The 21,589-nt window shown below is 41.3% G+C and overlaps 2 protein-coding genes across 4 annotated transcripts; one reads left to right on the top strand and one right to left on the bottom strand.

Moving 5' to 3' along the window:
* Positions 1 to 435: 435 nt before the first annotated feature.
* On the bottom strand, positions 436 to 14,782 carry LOC108101731 (tyrosine-protein kinase Dnt). Its single transcript, XM_043209438.1, has 4 exons — positions 14,220 to 14,782; positions 1,548 to 2,712; positions 1,131 to 1,427; positions 436 to 1,053 (listed from the first exon to the last, which is right to left on the bottom strand). Exons 1-4 carry the CDS (start codon positions 14,539 to 14,541, stop codon positions 942 to 944), a joined length of 1,896 nt encoding a protein of 631 aa, XP_043065373.1. The 5' UTR covers positions 14,542 to 14,782; the 3' UTR covers positions 436 to 941.
* A 1,202-nt stretch (positions 14,783 to 15,984) lies between these two features.
* Positions 15,985 to 19,000, top strand: LOC108094476. 3 transcript variants are annotated; one of them, XM_017195062.2, is made up of 3 exons: positions 15,985 to 16,189; positions 16,719 to 17,836; positions 18,201 to 19,000. In XM_017195062.2, exons 1-2 carry the CDS (start codon positions 16,016 to 16,018, stop codon positions 17,091 to 17,093), a joined length of 549 nt encoding a protein of 182 aa, XP_017050551.1. In that variant the 5' UTR covers positions 15,985 to 16,015; the 3' UTR covers positions 17,094 to 17,836; positions 18,201 to 19,000. The 3 variants fall into 3 exon arrangements, with proteins under 3 accessions (XP_017050551.1, XP_043065392.1, XP_017050548.1); XM_043209457.1 differs by having other exon boundaries at positions 16,719 to 18,069; XM_017195059.2 differs by lacking the exon at positions 15,985 to 16,189 and having other exon boundaries at positions 17,699 to 17,836.
* The last annotated feature ends 2,589 nt before the right edge of the window (positions 19,001 to 21,589 follow it).

The following is a 21,589-nucleotide window of genomic DNA, read 5'->3' as shown; positions in this document are numbered from 1 at the left end:
CGTAAGTTGCAGAGCCCCTCGCAGAAAAAAAAAAAGGAAAAATTGATTCATCTTCCAGGATCTCTCTGGGAAAATTCTTTTCGAGTTTCGAGTTTATCCCCTACACCTCACTTGAGCCCAAAACATTGTCATGTAAAATTAAAATTTATGGCTAATTTGTGTGCGTGAACGTAACTTTGTTACCCGGCCTTTTCCTTTCGTGCTCTCAAGTAGGATGGCCGTAAATTTCCTTCATTTGCCTGGGCGATTTTCACCGGAAAAGTGTGGCAGAGGGAGAGGGAGGGGGAGGGGGAGGGACAGCCTAAGCCCCGACCTCAAAATTCGAGGGTAAGGGCGTGACTTGTGCTGGAAAAAAAGAACAGGGGGAACCCTTCAGAAAACGGTGATAAAACCTTAACGACGAAACCGTAAAATCGCATAAAAACAAATTGGTAATTTCTGGAATTGTTTTGGCATATATGTATGTATATGTGTATATATTTGTATATCATTTTTTAATCTCTCATATAAACGGTAAATGTTCAAAAATGCTAAACATACAACATGTATTATATGCATCATAAATATGTATGTGTTATCTTAAGAGCTTAACTAACGCTAATGATAAATATCACTATATTTGATTTCGGCTTTCGGCGTTTTATCTATAATAGTTTTGATGGGCTTTAAAGGAGAGCTGTGCAAACTGAACTATTTCATCTAGGTGGTAAGAGTCAAGTAAATCGTAGAGTAAGCTTAAAGATAAGTACTTAAGGAGTTCAATATGGTAACTATATGTACAGATGTGGTGCGAAGTCTAAGCTATACATTCGATTTGGCAAATCTCGTTATAACAAAGGAGAGTAGCTACAGGACTTTATTTAACTAGGGTTGAATCTCCGGGGTTCTTCAAAAGAGCTGATTCCCCCTTTTTTTTGGACGACCTTGATGATCCCGATGTCCTAGACATAGCGCGTGATTTGTGAATAGAATTCCGAGAGACAGGACTGCAGCTGGGCAAAGGTCGGCCGTTCGCCAGGTAAAAGAGCCCAACAATAGGCCATAATCGTAAACCTTTAATGAGCAGATAAAAAGAAACAATTGAATTAGTAAAGCAGCCGGTTAAGATCTCAATCGATTCGAATACTCACAGTTCGTCGGGGCAGTTGAAGGGTTGGGCCAGCCGATAGCCATCCTTGAGATAGTGTTCCATCTCGAAGGGGTCCACCTCGGCATAGGGTTGCTTGGCCGAAGTACACAGCTCCCACATGAGAACACCGAAGGCCCACGAATCGCTGGCCTCGGAGAACTGCTTGTGCTGCAGTGCCTCCAAGGACATCCACTTCACAGGCCTGTTCTCGCTGTCCCCCAGGCAGTTGTAGTCCGAGGGGAAGAGGTCCCGCGAAAGGGAACTATCTGAGAGTTTCACCCTTAACTGATCGTCAATCCTAGAAAGGAAAATAGGTTGATAACTTATGAGACATTTGAACATTAAATCGAATCATTCAACTAACTATATTATCAGCTTTATATTAAATATTGTATTTATAGTATTCTTTTCTACTTACACACAATTCCTCGTGGCAATATCCTTGTGCACCACACCATGACTATGCAGATGATCCAAAGCCATGGAAAGCTGCGAGGCCATCATCACAATTTGAATGGTGGTCACTGTGCGAGCACAAGCTGGATCCAGCAGAAATAGCTTCAGATTGCGAGTATTATTCAGAGCGGGATATAAAACAAAGGGCGTGGTGTGATCTTCGATGGAAACGCCAAGAACCGAGAGAATTCCGGGATGAGAGGCACCGTAGAGAAGCATTCCCTCCTGGAGAAGCAGAAGCACCTGCATTTGACTGGCATGTTGGGCCACTGTTTTAACCAGAACATCCTGGTTGTCGTTGTAGGTGCCGCGGTAAACCCTGCCAAAGGTTCCCTCCTGCAGAAGACTCGAAAGTCGCACTCGGCAGCGTTCTACAGTCAGTTCGGAAATACGGCGATGCAGTTCCTCCGGATGCTGTTGCTCCACGGAAACGGGAACTTTGCGAGGCAACGAGGAGCCATGAATCGGAGCAATAATCGAAGGAGTCATGTAAGCCGCAGATCCCATGGAGGATTGGCAAGGCGGATGGGTGTTTAGTCTCTGGAAACTCGATGTCCTCATGGGCTGTCCTCCATGCTGATGATGCTGTCTTTTGTTGGCTGCTCCCTTCACGCAGTAAGCAATCATCAAAAGCAGACAAACTGAACCCATGGCCACGGAAACACCCACAACCAAGGTGATTAATCCGGTGGGGGGCAGCATCACGGTCTCCAGCAGCTGGGGATCATCCACATCCTCCCTCAGATCCTCGACACTATCGCTCTCAAGGCAGATCTTCTTCCGCCGAAACACCAGGTGAGTCACATTGTTGAGCGATCGATTTAGCACCACTTCCAGGCTGACAGTCACATCCACCTCCGCCGCCTTCAGGCCACTGCACTTGAGGGCAATGGACCACGTCTGAATGCTGGTGGGGATCTCTCCGCTGTGTGACACATTGATTGCCGGTCGGGGCAGCACTTCCTGGTTGGAGCTGACCACGTTGATGCTGTAGGGAAGGCCACGCCCGGCCAGCGATTGCCAGGTGAAGCTAATGTCCTTCACATTCGCCGGAACCGGAACAATAAAATTCAAGGCATAATTATTTATGTGACCTTCGCGAACGTAGTAAACTTCAGCAGAAACACCTGAAATAAAAGATAGAGGAATTTTATAAATAAATATCTTACAAACAAGAAAGTATAGTAGTCATATAGTTCATTTTTTCCAAGCTAAAATATCATATAACAAATAACAATACAAATGTTTCAACCACCTTCTATTTCATCGACAATTTCTTTGTATTATTTATTCGATTCCACACAAAACACATGCACTTTGCATATCCCCCCAGAGAAGAACATTCCCTTCGCTCCCTGCTAGTTGATAAAACAAACTCATCCACTACTTTGCATGTAAATCTTTCCAAATGCACTCAGAGCAATGAGTTTTTCCAGAGGCTTGTTTGTTCAACCCGATCCGCAGACAGTCGCCGGCAACATTTTATATAAATAAACACAGCACAAGCGAACGCTCGAGTTTAGGGGATTCCTTGGAAACTATTTTCGAGTTTATCATCGCTTGTATCCGTATCTGTATCTGTATCTGTATCTGCATCTGTATCTCCTGAAGCCTCTTCGAAATCTATGTAGAACAACAGCACGAACTGGATTTAGGGAGAAACAGCGATCCGAGGTTGGCAAAACAAGAGCCAAAGACAAACAAAATGAGCCATGTCTGAGATTTGTTCCCTTTACTTCGATTGCCTGTCTGGCTGAGATTGCGGTTTGACCCAGGTCGATTCGAGATTCCAGATTCGAGAATCGAGTTAATGAAGCATCTTCGGTAGTGTTTTTATTTATTTTTCTGTTTCCCTTTTTTGTCCAGAGATGTCTGGCCGCGATTGCCAACTCATTTGCTTTGTTATGACGTCTTATGCTAATGATAATGATGCAGGCAGGCAGGTAGTTTCTGTTTTGTACTGGCTTACTGTTCGTCCTAACAAGATTGTCCGTGGACCACACAAATCGAAGTCTAAGTAAGCCACATTGATCGACAATGACGGGCACAGTGGTTGCCCAATTTTCCTGCTGCCACTTTGAGGCCAGAGTGCAGAGTGCATTCAACTTTCCCCCAAATAAAACTGGTACGAGACGAACAACCGACAGCCTTTGGCAAGCAAACTGTGGCCCAGGAAATAATTTACGAAAATCGCTGGAACACCCGTGGAACGTGGCGCGCACTTCCTTTGACAACTGGCAATAACAATAAAAATCAGCGAGCTTGTAGGTAGACTGGAGCCCAGACATCGCCCTAGACGAAGAAGTAGATATACAGTTCGTTTCATTTGGATAGGACACCTAGCAACTTTTATCGTTAATCGCTCGTAGCGAAGACAAAAATCGTTGAAAGCTAAAATTTTTTTAAGTTATAATCTCTGTTCTATTGTGATTCTAAAATGCAGTTACATTTTTCATTATTGCTTTCCACACTTTTTTTTGAGCTTTTGCACTGCTGCATGGTTTTTGCATGCTGAAAATCGTTTCATTTGGATAGGACACTTGTCAGAAATCACTTTGTACAGTGCGCAGTTTGTTTAAAACGTTTTTTTCAATCTGATGCTATTATTGATCAAATGGAACTAAAATAGGCCTTGAATCGGCACTCCAGGATAAAGATGGGAAAATTATGGGGAAAATTGATGCATATTTGGACTCAGGCCTTAATGTGACCCAAATCGCCACGAAAATAAAAAAAATCGCGAAATGTTGTACACAATTTATTAACAGATAATGAAAACTATAAAAAAATTATAAAGGGCTCCAAAAAACAAAGTTAAACGTTCGAGATAAGCGGCTTCTAGTGAAAAAGGCCTCCAATTTCCCCATGTCCTGCCCCGTTTTGGCTCATTATGAGGCCAACAAGGCGTCTAAAACCCCATTTGGCGGACTTTACACACTTGCTAACACTTGGGGCCATCAAAAATGGCAAGTTCTCCAAGAATCACAGAGATCCATCGTCAGGCGCGGGACAATTTTGGAAAATACAACTTTAAAACGAATTGGCGCTCAGTAAGCTATTCTTAAAGGCTCCTGCTAAGCTCTATTTTAATATTTTTTAATGTTTGGATTATATTTTTCGATGAAAAAAACTTAATTTGAGCCCATCCGGGCCATTTAAATATAATCCAAACATTAAAAAATATTAAAATAGAGCTTAGCAGGAGCCTTTAAGAATAGCTTACTGAGCGCCAATTCGTTTTAAAGTTGTATTTTCCAAAATTGTCCCGCGCCTGACGATGGATCTCTGTGATTCTTGGAGAACTTGCCATTTTTGATGGCCCCAAGTGTTAGCAAGTGTGTAAAGTCCGCCAAATGGGGTTTTAGACGCCTTGTTGGCCTCATAATGAGCCAAAACGGGGCAGGACATGGGAAATTGGAGGCCTTTTCACTAGAAGCCGCTTATCTCGAACGTTTAACTTTGTTTTTTGGAGCCCTTTATAATTTTTTTTATAGTTTTCATTATCTGTTAATAAATTGTGTACAACATTTCGCGATTTTTTTATTTTCGTGGCGATTTGGGTCACATTAAGGCCTGAGTCCAAATATGCATCAATTTTCCCCCATAATTTTCCCATCTTTATCCTGGAGTGCCGATTCAAGGCCTATTTTAGTTCCATTTGATCAATAATAGCATCAGATTGAAAAAAACGTTTTAAACAAACTGCGCACTGTACAAAAGTGATTTCTGACAAGTGTCCTATCCAAATGAAACGATTTTCAGCATGCAAAAACCATGCAGCAGTGCAAAAGCTCAAATAAAAAGTGTGGAAAGCAATAATGAAAAAATGTAACTGCATTTTAGAATCACAATAGAACAGAGATTATAACTTAAAAAAAATTTTAGCTTTCAACGATTTTTGTCTTCGCTACGAGCGATTAACCATAAAAGTTGCTAGGTGTCCTATCCAAATGAAACGAACTGTAGTTGAAGGCAGACCCGGCAAATGGCTCAACTGGGTGGCGTATAAATTGTGTCAGACATGCGGCTATACACATGCACTTGGAAAAATTCGTTCAGCTAATTATAAAATAGATAGAATAGAATTAAAAAAATGTTGCAATAAATACCTATATGTCTAGTTGTGAATAGATCGACTTGAGTTATTATCCAAACTGCAGAGTTCTTAAAACAATGAATTTTCCAAGATGTTCTAAATTGTTTCAGCCTAGAAGTTTTCTATTTTCCCCCAGTGCAACCTCACTTGGGCCCTGAAGACTTGGCTACCCAATGCTCCCCGCCGACTTCCTCTGCAACGTGCAACATGTTGCACGTTGCTGCTGCTGGGTTTCTGCGGCAACGACAAATTCCTCGGCAGCATTTTAAAAATAGCGCCCATGACTTAATCAAATGCAACGCGTCCTGCCTTCGTAGCAATTTCCCTTTAGGCGGATAGAAGGAGGGGAGGGCTTTTCAGCCTCAGACACGCTTCCATTGACCCTTTTCACCGAGGCCGAAAGATGTCCCGGCCAAGAAGAGTCGTCACTTGGGCTCCGCTCCGGAGTTCACAGGTTCATGTGAAAGTTGCCGCTCTATTGCATTTTCATAAGGTGCAAGGGGATGGGAGTTGGAGCTGAAGTTGGAGTTGGAGTTGGCAGCCAAGATCCCATGGATGGCATGGGCCATTGTCGAGGGCCGCGTCTTGAAGTGGATTCGCTGTCGTCTACCTCATGTCACGAGCAAATGTCACTTGCATGCGCCCAACGCGGGTCGGCTCTTGAACTTTTTTAACCTTTTTGTGCCCGTATTATCCGGCATGTTCATAACTGGCTGCTTTTTCTATCTCGCACAGGGAGAAATTTATTTTGATAATTAGTTTATCTGTAAAATTGCTTAAATGCAGCTCTGAACATATTAATATTTATAAGGTAAGTATTCATAAGCAAAACCGTGAACCTCGTAATAACAAAAAAAAAATACAATCTTATTGTTGTACATATATCTTTAAAACCTTAATCATAATCCTGTTTACACAGTTTGTTCAAACAATTTGAAATAGATTTGTGTAAGTATGATTCTCTATCAGAAACTTATGCTTGTTTCTGATATAAAAACCCACTAATAGATCTAATAGATATTTCTCTCCGTGTGGGCGTGCCTGCTATGAGGAGCTGGAAAAAAGAATTGGTCGGAGGTGGTGGTGGCGTCGAGAGTCTCCCATATCGTATGTCGAATTTTTCGGAGCGTGCAGTCATGATGCTGTCGCTGCGAGTATTTTTTGCAACTTTTTAATAGCTTGCTACTGCTCAGAGTCGCAGTCGTGACCATTGTTACACCGCTGCCAAGGAGCACGGGGGCATCCACATAGAACTGCCGAAACGACTGGCCGGAGACACTCGTACACCAAAATGAAAAAGAAAGAAAAACAAAAACACAGAAAAACAGAAAAAACAGAACAGGGGAAAAATGTCTATGGTTCGGTTTCCATTTTCATGTAATTAGCGTTGCAATTCGTGAAGTGCTTTCCGCTGTGCCGATTTCCTATGCTGATTTTTCCCAAACCGAAACAAAGACCAGCTAAAAATTAGACTTTTCACCGGGGTCACTCTCTGGGGTCAGCGGTTTGGCAGTGGCCATCTCATAACTTGGGCTCTGTTTATATTTTTTTTTTTTTTTTTTTTTGGTCAGGGAGTGGTGTTTGGGTGTGGGAAGCCATTCAAATGGGGGTTTTCAAAGGGCAAAGGCTCCAAAGTATTAACTACTCGAGGTTAACGAAGGCGCATTCGGTTTAAAAATCCTTTTTTATTGGAATTGATAAAAATTTTAGGTTTGTCGTAAGGTATTTTAATTCTTAACAACACCAGTATATAAATAAAAGAAAGCACCCGCGTTGCAAGTATACTTTATAAACTCTTAAATTAGTTCCTCGGAAAGATAAATTGAGGGTTTATCGCAGATAGATCCCTGATGCATATAAATGGACTGTAAGTGATGGGTAATTTATGAAAACTAGTGGCAAAGCAACACCTTCGATCGTCTGTCGTATTCCTTCGTCAACTTGGGGGCTTCTCCCGCCATTATCTCCGTTTGACAAATATCCCAGGCTCAGCTTGTGACTACAAGTAATTTTGCTTAGGCAAACAGACTTGTACGTGGAAGGCAGATGGACAACCCTCTGCCGGGGTCTTCGGGCATCTCTGGCGTCTTTTATCTTGTCCAATCCTCGCAGGCAAACAAAATTGCAATAGATGATAAATGATGGCATAGCGACTCCATCTGCACCGTAACCGCATTGAACCTTTTGCAGCCTCCGCCTCGGAAAACCCCCATCCAGCCAGCCAATGTTCCAATGGCTTGGGTTTCCCCCCATCTAATGGCTAATATGTCACTTTGGCTGCATTGGCTTGAAATCTGCTCCGGGTCTTTTGTGCAGTTTGTGGCCAAATCGAAAAATAAATAAAACAAATGATCGGCGCCTGCCGGGAACCGCCTTCAAAGCTCTCCTACTCCAACCTTCCCCCCGAAAGTTTCCATTCCCCCCTCGGCTTATCACGCACAACAATCTCGCTTACAAGCTTTGGGCACCACCCCCAAAAAGGACCGCCCACCACATGTCAACATTTAACATGTTTTTGAGCTATGTCTCCAGCCGGCAAACACCACCCCCTTGGGAAGCCACCCACTTTCCCCCTTCCCCTTCCACTCCCCTGCCCCATTCGCATCCGTATCTTTGTGTGAATCGTTTCTTAGTTGCCTCACGTCGTTATGATAAATGATGCTGCTCCTTTTGTTTTGCCTAATATTTTTTTCCTGCTCGGTTGGACGTTTTTTCCAGCCGCGGGCTCATCGCTCGTTCTCGTTTCTCGTTCTCGGCTTTTGATTGTAACAAATTTGTGCCAGCAAAATTAGCCATCTCTTTAGGGCAAAATCTGAGCCAAGTCAAGCGATTTGGCACAGTTAACGCGGAGATTATTTTTCCCTTTTTTTTTTTTTGCTTTTGAGGCCCTCTGAAAATTAGCCCGAATTAATCATTCAAATTTCGAGAGTTGACGCTTTTCAAACAGCTCGGCCGGCTGACAAAAAAACCGCTTTGGCCGGCCGGCTTATTGTAATATATCCAGAATCAATAGTAATTAACCTTAATCGTTATTCATTTTTTGTCAGTTTTCTGTTGTCTTTCGAGTGTTGAGTTGCCAGAGAAGAGGACAACCTCCCGAAAGTATATATATACAAATGATGCGGGTCAAGACTGATGGTGTGTTAAGATAATTGAGCTTCAAGTGGCTGCAGCTGCCAGCTTAAAAATTTTTTGGTTAGACAAAGTATCTGACACCGGGCATTATGCTTTATACAATGGCACTTAAAATAGAAAAATCATCAAAAAAATTTATCTCTGTTTAATACTTTAGTCAAAAGATGCCAGCAACTCGCTTCTTAAGTTTATTTTAAAAAACATACTCAAAATAATGACATTTTTCCATTTTGTGTAACGATTTGGGACACATGAATCAGATAATATCTCTGGAGATTCGTATCTTGCAGATGCCAAACTATCTGGCAGCCGGCAAAGCCATCTATACTAATACTTCGGAGCGTATCACGAACTTTTCCATTGTGGGAATGTCAGCAAAATCGTGTTAGCAGCACATTCATCTCACGGATTGCCGTACTATGCCTAGTTAGCGATGCATCTAGATGCAGCCACGAAACAAGCCAACTGCTTGTTTCCATAGACATTCCGCCCCCCGCCGCCCACTCCGATGGGTTTTATTCGCCAGCCCTTCAATACTTTCAATGTAACTTTCTGCAACGGAAAACTCCCACAGCGCATAACCCAAATAAACACCGAACAACTCAATAAACACAGTGCGAGCGACAACAAAGACCAGATGCACGCACTGCATCTTTGCATCTATGCAGTTGCCCAAAGCTGCCACGCCCCCTTCGTGTCGCCCATATGTCATAGCGACATCGACATAAACTCGCTGCTCTACAGAGGGAAAAAATAGATTTATTTAAAAATGTATATAAATAAGTTTATATGTGAACCCAAGCCAACATATCATATAAAATCTATTAATATTCAGCTTATCTGAATAATAATATTCTAAAGTTAAATAAACAGCTTTATTCCTAACTTTTACTACTTTTTTTAACCTGATAAAACCCTTTTAGTCTGCACAAAATATTCAATAGTTTCCCTCTGTGCAAGAACAGAAAACGGGCTTCATTGATGGCGCTTGTTGTTGGTTAAAGTAAATATGATTATTCCTTTTTCGCCGTACTATGCATGCAGATTCGGCTTGCACGTACAATCTACATATATATAGGTATATATATTGTATGGGGAGCACAAGCCGGGCAAACAATGGCTGATATTTATTATTGACATACGCCCCACCGCCCCAACTTCCCCTCCCCTCCCATCGATGCTCTGCATCTGGCAGCCCCCGGCGGGGTTATCAGAGTTGTCAGTTTTCAGTGATAACCACACAGTAGCACAGTAGAGTCAGCCCCTACGTAAGCCTTTGACGAGCTCGATGCTCCCCAGCTTTCCAGCTCCACGGATCCACAGCTCCACATCCCGTTTATTGGCCGGGAAAGTATGGCAGTCGCCTTTATTGCCTGCAATCGGTTTATGCGATTTTCATTTGTTTAAATGCCGTTTTTTGTCAATAGTTCGGCAGACGGTAATGGGAATGGCTTTAAGCCCGGGCTTAGCCAAGTTTATGGCGGTTTACAGCCACCAGACATATGAATCCATAAAATAAGTATGCAAATAACCCTGAGCCCCCCACAAAATGCGAGCCTAATCAAATCGCAGTGTAGCCAATGTCGAACATGTCGCCTTGTAACGCGATACTCGGCTATCAAAAAATCTTAATGTAATCGGAGTGAGGAGATCTTGTTTGGTTTTCGGGGGAGAGACTTTATGACCCGCCAAGTGCCCATCAATTCGAAATCGATAGCCCTGCGAGGCCGCACGATCTCTGATCGCATTAAAAATAGATTGAATACAAAATCGAAATATATTGATCCCAATGCCCGGACACGAACTTTTGGGACTGGCCCATAAGTCACGTACGAACAGATAAATATCTTCGACAATCGTGGACCATAGAAAGCTAATGCGGAAATGATCACAAAACAACGTGATAAACTGAGGCCAAAAAAGATAATAGATTTAATTAAAGCGGAGATGATTAGTTGAGAATCTGATAAGGTTTGAAAGATTATAACAAATTCCAGAATTTATTTATTCCAAATTTAGTTGTTGATACAGTTTTCAATAAAAATCTCGCACTATCTGAATGAAATGCTAATTGCTGGCCAGATATAAACTTTAAGACATATCTAAACTAAAAGATCTTTCCGGTTAGCGCAGTTTATTGTCCCCTTTCGCGATCACTAATTGAACAGATAAGATCTTCGAACGAGACAGCTGTGTCAACTCCTTCGGATAGCACTTTTTACGATCTGTCAGGTGAGCTGTTAACGCTAGCACGTCGTATAGCAAAAACTGGCACGATCAGCTCCATAAACTTTCCCCACCCCCCTCAATTTTTTACCAGACGTTCAAAGGGGACAGCTTCATTAGCTAATGGCCACTTCATTATGTGTTTGCGAGCGAGTGTGTCTGGAAACCCAGCGAAAGGCGAAGCTGGACAATAAATTGCCAAACACCAATTAAAATATAGATCATGCCTGCTGATCATATCCAGCTAGTAGCAAGTTAACGCCAAACCGTTAAGGGGGAGTGCTGTTTGGGGGGGAGGGGTGTGGAGTGGCAGTGGCGTGGAGTCTGTGAGGATCGGTGGCGTTTCTCGGAAGGCTTTTAGCACGACCAGATGAAACAGCCTGCTCGTTCACAATTATCGGCCGGCGAGATCTTGGAAAGGCAGCCAAGAACAAGCCATAAACTGGAGAAGCGCACAAATGTCTCTACTACTCACTCCTCCAGAGGAAGAACAAAACACAAGATACGAGAATACTCGTATATATGTATATAAAAAAGAGAGAGAAGAAGATCTGGCCCGGAGGAGAAGTAAACGAGGTACATGGCCGGCTTGTTACCGCCATCCGACAGATACAACGGCTTTAGCCTCGGTTAGGTGCTAAAAGTTGCCACAGTAGCGCGTCGTGTGTATCTTGGAGATACTTGTTTGCGTTGTAAGCCGCTTAGCCGCGGCTCACTTCAAATAACAAAAGCCATCAATATGTTGCCCGATGCCTAGGCAAATATGAAAATATTTAAATTGGCCTAAACAAAAGCCAACACACTCTTCGGCCCGCCAGCTCTCAATTCATTTAGCACAGTTGGTGGTAAGTTTAACACATTCAACTTAACTTTTTTTCGTCCCCCTACGGTATTTCGAATATCTTCGGCTTCATAGCGGCTAATTTATGGCCCAAAGCGGCTGCCAATCGATCATTTGCGGAGGGGGCGTGTCGATTTTAGCACATTCTTCTGGTTGAGAGTGTGAAAATCGTGCCGAAGCCGTTGGCAAAGCCTTTAATCTCTGCTTTTCCCCATTTCAGTTTTAATTGCAGCTTCATTAGCCGGCAAGAAGCAGTAAAATTAAATCAAAGCACCCAAAAATGGTCACCATAAAAAGCTGGAAAAATTCCAAATCGTCAGTGAAGTGCCATAAAACGTACGGAATGAGGGAAAACTACGTAAATTGTAGCAGGGAGGCAATAAAATTAAATTTAAATATTGCTCTTTTGGCTATTTAAAATGTAGCGCGTGTCACAGCAGCAAGAAAAGTCGTTAAACCTTTTTCTTTTGGCTGCTCCCCTTCAGTGCAATGGATTATTTCTGAGGAATATGATTGGAATCGAAATGGGAATAATGTTGGGAACGTATGATATGATGTGATGTTTCGATCGTGGGCCCAGCCCATGCTGGTTGGATCGTATTTCATTTGACTGTCAGATGCCAGAACTTTATGACTCAAAACTTTTCAGCATTGAACTCTGCCGGGACCCCTGGCGGGATGATAAAAAATAAAGGAACTGAACTTGTGCGATCATCGGCGAGCTATAAATTACGCGCAAATGCAAATGAAATTCTTTTAAGCCGGCAACTTTGGCTAAAGACTCGAGCCAGAAACCCTTCCCCATAAAACCCCATAAACCCCATTCTGCACACACAAATCAAATGCAAATTATGCAGCTTAATTGATTTATGGCCCACAGAGTGAGGAGTACAAAGCATTCGCGCATTACTTTATGGCCGTATATATGCAGCATATCCTACGCAAGTCTGCGAAACTTTTCGACTTTGTCTTAATTACCCCGTAGTTATATTTATGTATTCAGCATTTGCTGCATTCTGCTGGGGAAGTGCAGCCCACAGTCGACTCCCAGACAGTGGAATATTCTGCATACTTGATTTCACGCCCCCGAAATCCCAGATCCGAAATGCATACGCAAAATTATGCGCATCGTCATCGTCGTCAGCGAAACAGCTCCCACACATGGTTAGAAAAAGATAAAGAAAACTTCGATTTAACAAGGCGCGTTGCATGCCAAAAAGTGGGCAGACTTGTCATGCAAAAGACTGCCAAAAACACAGTGAGCCCTACGAGACGGGAAGGAAGTGCAGACAGTGGGAAAAAACCTGAATAATTCAGGTATTAAAAAAAAGTAATAAATCTATATTTTATTAATTATATTTATGTTGAAAAAATGGATTTAAGTAGAAAAAAAAAACATTTTAGTTTCAACTTACAACTCACAACGTATGTAGCTTTTTCATATCAACAATAGAAATGGAATTAAATGGAAAATTCTTTGAAATTAGTTTTGAAATACGAGCGTTTGCCTTGCATTCTTAGGTAATCCGAAATTGCACCCACTGTGCATTCTTCGTCCCTCACAGCTGATGCTCCAACCCACCCCCGCCCCACCTCTTCTTCTTATTCCTCTTTTTTGCTTCTCCTTGCAGTCACGTTTTCGGTATTGTTGTTGTTGTCGCCTCTGCGTTGTCATCTCGTTTGCATATCCCTTTCTCTCTCTTTCTCCCTGTTCCCATATCTCTCGCAGCAAGCTCTTGGTGTTTTTGTGTTGTTATTTTTCTTTTTGGGAGCCAAGGAATTTGAGTTCCAAGAAATATTCAAAAATATTCCCCACCAAGAGAGATAAATTCAATGCAGCATGTAGATTTTTGGGCTTTGTTGTTGTCTTTAAATTTTGGCGTGTCTGCTGTTTCCTTCTCTTCTTCTTAATTTTTTTTTTGTTTTTTACGAAGCGTAAAATTTCCTAACGAAGCAAACGAAAGTTGGTTGTTGTTGTTGTGGGCGGTTTGTTTATTTGTTTTACTGTTTAACAACACCTGCGGCATGCGCAAGAGAGAGCGAGAGAGAGAGAGTGAGGGAGTGGGGCCAGGAAAAGAGGGAGAGGCGATAGAGCGAGGGCATCTAAATTAAGCCAAAAAGCAAACAAACAAACATAATTTTGTAAGGGAAGTGCACTTTTTTCAATGAAAACTTAAAGCTGTCTCCGTAATTGGTTGACACAAATTGTTTAACTATTGTTTATGTCAAAGAGAGCTTGTGAAAGAGAAATCAATAACAAAGGGCGCGACACAAAATATTGGAAAAACCAAAATAGAAACCCCAAAAAAAGGGGTGAAAAGTGAGGTAAAACTTACCTAGTAAACGCATTACTTCAACGGGATTTAGGAAAACATTCAAATGTGCCGCGACTTCGCTGCCCGAGTGCAGTTGCAGCGCTGCCAGCGTCAACAGAGAAAGCAACCACATTTTCCGGCTTGTTTTCATTATATTTTTTGTGGTTTCCCTGCATTTAATTGCGGATTCCATTGGTTTTTGTGTACTTTTCGCAAGTTTTTTTTGCACTTTTATCACACAGCAATTCGTAAACAACTTCGAACGAACGACCAGCACAAAAGCGAATCGGAAATCAAGGGGGAGAGAGACAGAAATGCCGCGAGAGCGAAAGAGAGAGGGCATGCGTCGTTAGCACCAAAAAACCATCGAAAACATTGTCTTAACCACGAAAATCTCGTTTAAAATGATTTTAGAAACAACACATTGTTTTTTAATTCACGCACTGCTATTTTTTAACGCGGTTTACACGATTTTCTTTCACATTTACGTCGATTTCAGCGACAGAGCAACATTTCTTTAGCGGCGTGGAAAAACTTGTGAGCGGTCGATTCGAAAACGAAAAAGATACAGATACAGAAGTTGAGACCTCACTGTTTTGAACCTCACTTTTCTCTTTTCTCTCGGCGCTCTTGTTTACCCAGTCCCAACATTTTTGTTGCAGTGGGTTGGTCCAACAAGTCGATGCACCAAGTTGTAAGCACTAAAATAACCCTTGCAAGGCCTTTTGTTTTTATTATTTTCTCGTAAATTATTAACTTTTACTAAAAAGTCAATGAAAGGATAATGCGGATATGAACCAAATCAACAACTTTGTTTTTAAATATTTTTCAATATAGGCGCTAGATCGGAACATAATGACAAAAAAAATAAGAAATAATTCTTCTTGACTGGTTTTTTTTAAGAATTGGCATTTGTTAACTTGGATCAAATCCTTCGAAATCATATTCAGATTATTTAAATGTATTCCACATAATTATTTAGTTTTAAAATGTGTTCGATTAATCGGTTTGATTTACAACTCGCTCTGATGTTCGAGCCGGCGGTTCGAAGTTGGAACCGCCGCTTAAATTGTATTTACTCTCTCGCTCAATTGTCGGCTTACGCGAATGAGCGGAGAAGAGTAAAATGACAAAAGGGCGAGACGCCACCTGGTGGCGGTTGCATGCAAACTGCTACCGCATACACACACAAAGAATTCGAAGAGAGAGCTAATTCGTATAACAGTTGGATCAGGGGAAAATAACAAAGTTGGGTCTGAAGTTTGGGGGTGGGCGTAACCCAAATGTTTGATGTGCAACCCGAACTCAGTTGCGTTATACGGATATCTAAGGAAACATACCCATAGACATGATAACATGTGCGATCCTCCAAAAAATTGAAAGTAAACTCTTCAATGCCCTTTACATTTTTTAAAAAATATTATGTTTAACATATGTATTGTTTAACATTTTAATATAAATTATTTTATTTTGAACTATAAAAAATTGATAAGAAAACTAAATTTTATAATAAGAAAGTGGATGTTGCAAGCTTAAAATGTTACAAATATAGAACAAACAGAGAATAAGTAATAATAATTTAATCAATATAAAACAAAATACACTCTGTCTGCTAAGAGAAATAATAAAAATGAGAAACTTAAGCCATGGATTATTAGAGCATTTATTGGAGGCGATCTTGAACCAGTTCAGCGAATGGCCTTATCAGTTAAACAAAAAAGCCAAACCAAGCGCTTCAGCGATAAGACCGCGCTCACAGCGATAAAGCATGGCGATAACGGTATAATGCCAACCGCTGGCAGTTTTATTTTAGCACAATGCCGAATCGCCCGACGCGGAAGAAAGATCTCCGCCTTATCCTCCAGTATTTCCTGGCCTTATTCCTTTGGATCCTCCTCCTCGCGGATTCGGCTAATGGAATGCGATGCAGAATTCCCTACGAGAGGGTTCGCGAAAACTATTGCTACTTTGTTGCCGACGAAGAGCCGCTGGTGAGTCAATTGTTCATGGAATTACTCATGTATGTACATTGTAGTTTTATAAAAAAAAAACATTTTTTTTTCATCAGAATCAGAAATGTATTTTTTAAGCGTGAAGTGTGCGATAAACAACCATGGAAAGTCTCAAAGGTTTAATCTCGTATTGTATGCTCACAGCCGTTTTTTCCCGATCATCGCATTACTAATGCTGAAAAAATATCAACGACATTATTAACGCTGTGGAGCTTTTAAAAAAAGGCTGCCTATCTTAAGGCCGCGTATTTTATATATTTATAAATTATATGGCTAAACCCAGATGTAAAAATATAGAAAAAAACAAATTAATAAGTTAAAGTCTTACCATTTAAGTTTTGAAAAAGGAGGAATAAGTTAAGGAAATTTGGCTGAATCAGATTTTTTAAATACCCAATCCTGCATATTTTTTTTAGCTACCAAAGCAATCGAAAACTAACTTTGTAAAGAGCTATCCGTATATTTAAACCTTAGCTGTTTTACAAATAATCATGTATATTTCCCGCAGCACACATCATTCCACAACTTCTGCTACCAGGATAAAAGAACCTCGCGGGTTTGCCTGGATAGCGAGGAGGAGATGAGGTTTCTGGCGCAGCACCTCTACGAGATGGGCTACCCGAATGGAACCCAGTTCTGGAGTGCCGGCCATCGGTGGCCAGGCGACAATCGATTCTACTGGAACTACTTTGGAAGAGCCCGACCTCTAAGTTATTCAAACTGGGCGGTGGACGAGCCCACTCCACAGATGGGTCGCAATTGCCTGATCCTTACACTGCAAAATGGAGAATTGGTAATGAGCAGCGAATCCTGCTACACTCGAGCCGTCGATATCTGCGAGCAGACGCTAAACGGCACGGATTCCCGTCAAGTTATCCACTGATCGGTATACTTATTCGAATATCTACAAATGTACCTTACCCTGTTGCAAAAATCCCAAAGAACAATAAACTAATAATTGATTTTAAAAGATTTATTATGGTAAAGTTATGATAAATAATTAAAAAAAAATATTTTTTGCAAGCAGTGGGAACTTCTCAGTCAAATAGCGTTACTAAACAAGAATATATGTTTACATATGTTTATTCGTATAATCGGAAACGGTCCCGCTCGCCACAATAACAAAGCCTTCTGTCATATCAACACTTTTAAAACGAACTGAGTAATTCTCATGATAACGACAATACACAGTATATAAACTTATTATTTACAAGTCTTGTACAGTCTTTGCAGTTGGCAAATAAAGTGAAAAATATCCAAATTAAACGGATAATGATAACCTCTGGTAACGGTTTTGATTTTATTTTCAGCTAGTAAATCTTAGTATTCAGTTTTGCATCAAAAATTGCACGCCATAAAATGGCTCAAGCACTATCAAGCACTGGCACGAGAAAACATATATACTATAAAACAATTTTATTGAAGTGTAGATTATAAGTCTACATCGCTGGGAAAAGAATAAAAAAATGAGGGCTTTGTTCATTGTTGACTTGCAAACGAATCAGAGAACGTCGCAAAATGCGAATATTATTTTGCTTGGGAATACTTTTGATAGCTGGCTGCAGAAGTGAAACTGTGTTTGATCGGATCGGCGATGGATACTATTTTATAGGCAATGAAAAATCTGTTAGTTACAATATTTGCCTAAAATCAAAAATATATTGTTTAAAGTGAATATAGTACGAAAATAAAATTTATATATATAAACTGTGATTCTTTATGAAGTGTTCTTATCTGTTTGCCATGATTGTAGAACTTAGTGCACTTAGTGTGAATCAAGTCAGTCAATCTTGTTTATGAAGTGGATTGTCGAATAACTCGTGACACAAAAAAATAAAAAATAAAAAAAAATTAAAAAAGTAAATAAAAATAAATAAAAAAAATAAATAAAAATAAATTTAAAAAAATCTAAAAATATTTGGATAAATGAACCCCCATAGATTTTAGTTTCCAGGAAAATGTTTTGATTATTTTTTCATTTATCCCCCAGGCGACTCACTTCTTTGACTGGTTCGTCGCACGAAGTGATTGCTGGAAGAGAATGGCGAACCTTGTTTCCGTGGAGACGAAGGAGGAATTGAGTCTGCTGGAGCGATACATCGTATCGAAGGGCTTTCCGAATGGCAGCACTTTTGCCACCTCGGGCCACAGTTTCAAAAGCGCATTTCCCTACTCCTGGGAAGCCGTGGACTCACCTTTGACCTTCACCCGCTGGCTGCCTGGAACCGAGGTTCAGGTCGAAAGGACCTACCTCAGCCTACAACTGGCGAACTCCTCACTGTACATGCGAAAATCCTACGGCTACGATGATTACTATATCTGCGAGTACCATTTCTCTCCTTGGCAAATATGGCTTTCGCTGGAGTCGAGCACCAGGATTATTGTATTTTTTGGAGGGTTTGCAGTCTGGACTATTGCACTTGTTCTTTTTATTCTTAGGAAATTGCATAGGAGTTCAAGTAGACAGAAAAACGACAAGGTTTCGCTATTAGAAAAGGTATAATAATAGTAATAATAATATTATACTTAATAAGTGTATTTGCTGTTGCTTATCGTTTGTTATCAATTGAAACTATCAAGTAAGCTTTTAAAAGCCAAGCTGTTAATACGAATTTTTGATAAGCTGTTTCCTGCAAAAGTCGGACTTCCCTACTTTGTTACCTTTTTATTTGTTGGTTTATAAATTTTTAATTGCCACTATAGCCCCCTAAATTGTAAACCCCCTCGACGTCCTTGTCTTGTTTACTCTACAAATGATTAGTAAGCAATAAATTAACTTGAGTTCGAAAACATCGTTGATTAAACTTGTCGTCGTTGTGCAAGGGAATTTATGGCATAACCAACCGAGTGCTTAATTTAATAATTCAACATTTCGCCTTTTCCCATTCCCCGCACTCTTGAAAGTGTCTGCACTTTTTGGCATGTAATACAAATAAATTTCGACTAAACGCTTTTAAACAGTCACAGACAATGCGTCGTCGCGTCGTCTGGAGGAGAAAGCGGAAAAGAGGGGAGGTGAGGTGAGGAGACCGAAGAAAGGGGATTCCCAGACCGGAAGTGACGACAGCACAACAGCAATGGCTGCCAGTCCAATCCAGCAGCAAAATGGCAACATTCCTACCAGCATGGCTGCGGCAATTAACTCAAATTGATAATGACAACGGAAAAGTTGTAGGCAACCTGAAGTGCCGGCAATTGGTTGAGTACGGTGGGCGGTGTTTTATGTTTTATGGGTGGAGGGGCGTGGCAAATCGGTGACGTGATTTCATTTAGAGTGGTGGTGCATCCAAAACGACGACACATTTCGACACGTCCTTTGACAACGCCCTTTGGCATAATTAAAACGAAATAATTTTCGACAAGTTTGGTTTGGCTCGACTTGGGTTTTTTGCTTGCCCCCTAACTTGGCCAACTCATCGAATCGTGGCACGTAGATTGAGTCTGTCATATGGCTGGCAATCCACTGTGCTCCTGAGGCTCCTCATCAGGACTCTAAGCGTGCACTGTAAAAAACAAAATGATCACACACCCATATTTACAAAAAAATATTAAAAAGGTCGATAAAATAATTTTTATTAAAAGTGAAAGTGGTTTAAACATATTCATTCTGTTTTTAAATTCCTACCACTTTGTATTTGGTTATTAGTTAAGGACTTCCATTTTTTGTATAATCAATTAAATATTTTTTCCTTCAGTGAACTTCAACTCTCTCTCCCGTAACGTTCATGATGGAATTTTTATTTAATTTTCCTCTGCTGTCGTGGGGTTTTAGCTTCTCGGGCTTTGTTGTTTTCGGAGTTTGCTGCATTGTTTGAAATTAATTTCACTTGTCGTACATTGAACCATCAGAGGGGCCCCCTATTTCCGACCCCCCCTTACCCCACTCTACTCTCTTTATCCCCCAAAACTCCGCCTCTGTCAAACGATGTGTGCGTGCCGTTGTCAATGGCGCTTAGCACTGCATAAGTTTAAGGACATTTCATGAGGAGGGGAGGATAAATTCCAGATTGGCGGAGGAGCGAAGTTGGCAAGTCAAACTCTGTTGAGGATGGCTGGAAGTCCTGGCTCGGCTCGGATGCACTGCACTCCGGCAATCGGTTGCCAAATCAACGCGCTAATCATGTTGGCAGCTGGCAGCAATGCATTTTCCAGCTAACTGACGGACGGAGTGATGTCAACAGCTCGTCCTTCCATTCCCATTCTTTTCCTTTCCTTCTAGTCCTGTGGTCTCCGGTTTTTGTTCGGCCTCAGGCCCTGCGAGTCCTGGCTTCCGATTTTTTCCCCGCTCTGTATGTATGTTACCATACAAACGGGTCTCGAATTCGGGCCAGCTGACAGCAACAGCTAACTTATGTGGCCAAGGACCAGAGTCAATGGCAGAGCCATTGGCCATATCCCAGTCCCAGTATCCATCCGCGCTTCTTGTCATTAATCACTGACAATAATGAACTTCCGCCGTTTGCAGAATGCACGACGACTTCGGTCGATCCGGCGAATGCACTTCGCTTTTTTGGGGGTGCGTTTTTTAATTTGAAATTCGTACATACCCCCTTTCATGTCAGATTATGTGAAATGCAGAAGCTTTTCGAAAGGGAGCCAAAACCTGATCTTCCGGAGCCCATAATTTTGAGCATGTTATTCCGATGTCAAAGGTACATACCTCTACGATTGTGATTGGATTCTATAACAAACTGCATTTAAAGTTTTTTATTTAATGATAGCAGAACCCATAACTTCTACAATTTTGGTCCTATTTTAAAGTGGCAACCTCTAAATGTTTGTTATTGAATTCCCAAATGAACTGCATTCAAAATTTCCCGTTTCCAAGTGGTCGATTTTATGACCCCTGTTCATATCAGATTTTTCCTAGTTTGCAAAGAAGCTAACTGCTAGGCCATAACTATTTCATTCGGATGCCGAAGCAAACAAGATCTGGATTTCCCAGCCAAACAATTTATTTGTTTTTTTTTTGCGAGTGCACTGTTGTCATTAGCGCAATGTTGCAGAATTTATCGTGTGACTTATGAGAGATACGAAGGGCCTGGAAGTCTAACCCAGTCCAATCTCGACTCCGAAGTGACCTCTCTCAGTCGGTTCGCAGGCTTGTTTGTTTTTGTATCTCCATTTTCTTGTGATTTTTATCGCTTCGATTTACGACTCATAAAAATGTTAGAGTACAGAGCGGGACCTTTATCTGTCTAGATGGGATGTGCTGGAACTATGTTAGAATGGTAGACTCGGTGGTCCCCAGTCCGGAGATGCCAGACCCGTGGCCCTTTGGTCGTGGCCATTTAATGGTCGACTGCTCTTGCGACCGGGCCTGCAGTTAGCAGTTAGACGTTCATATGGGCCCCGTCTCAAAGTTGTTGATTTTTATGG

This window comes from Drosophila ficusphila, unplaced genomic scaffold (genome assembly GCF_018152265.1).
Source record: "Drosophila ficusphila isolate 14025-0441.05 unplaced genomic scaffold, ASM1815226v1 contig_127, whole genome shotgun sequence".
NCBI classification, from domain to species: domain Eukaryota; kingdom Metazoa; phylum Arthropoda; class Insecta; order Diptera; family Drosophilidae; genus Drosophila; species Drosophila ficusphila.
This window is presented reverse-complemented; position numbering and strand designations above follow the sequence as displayed.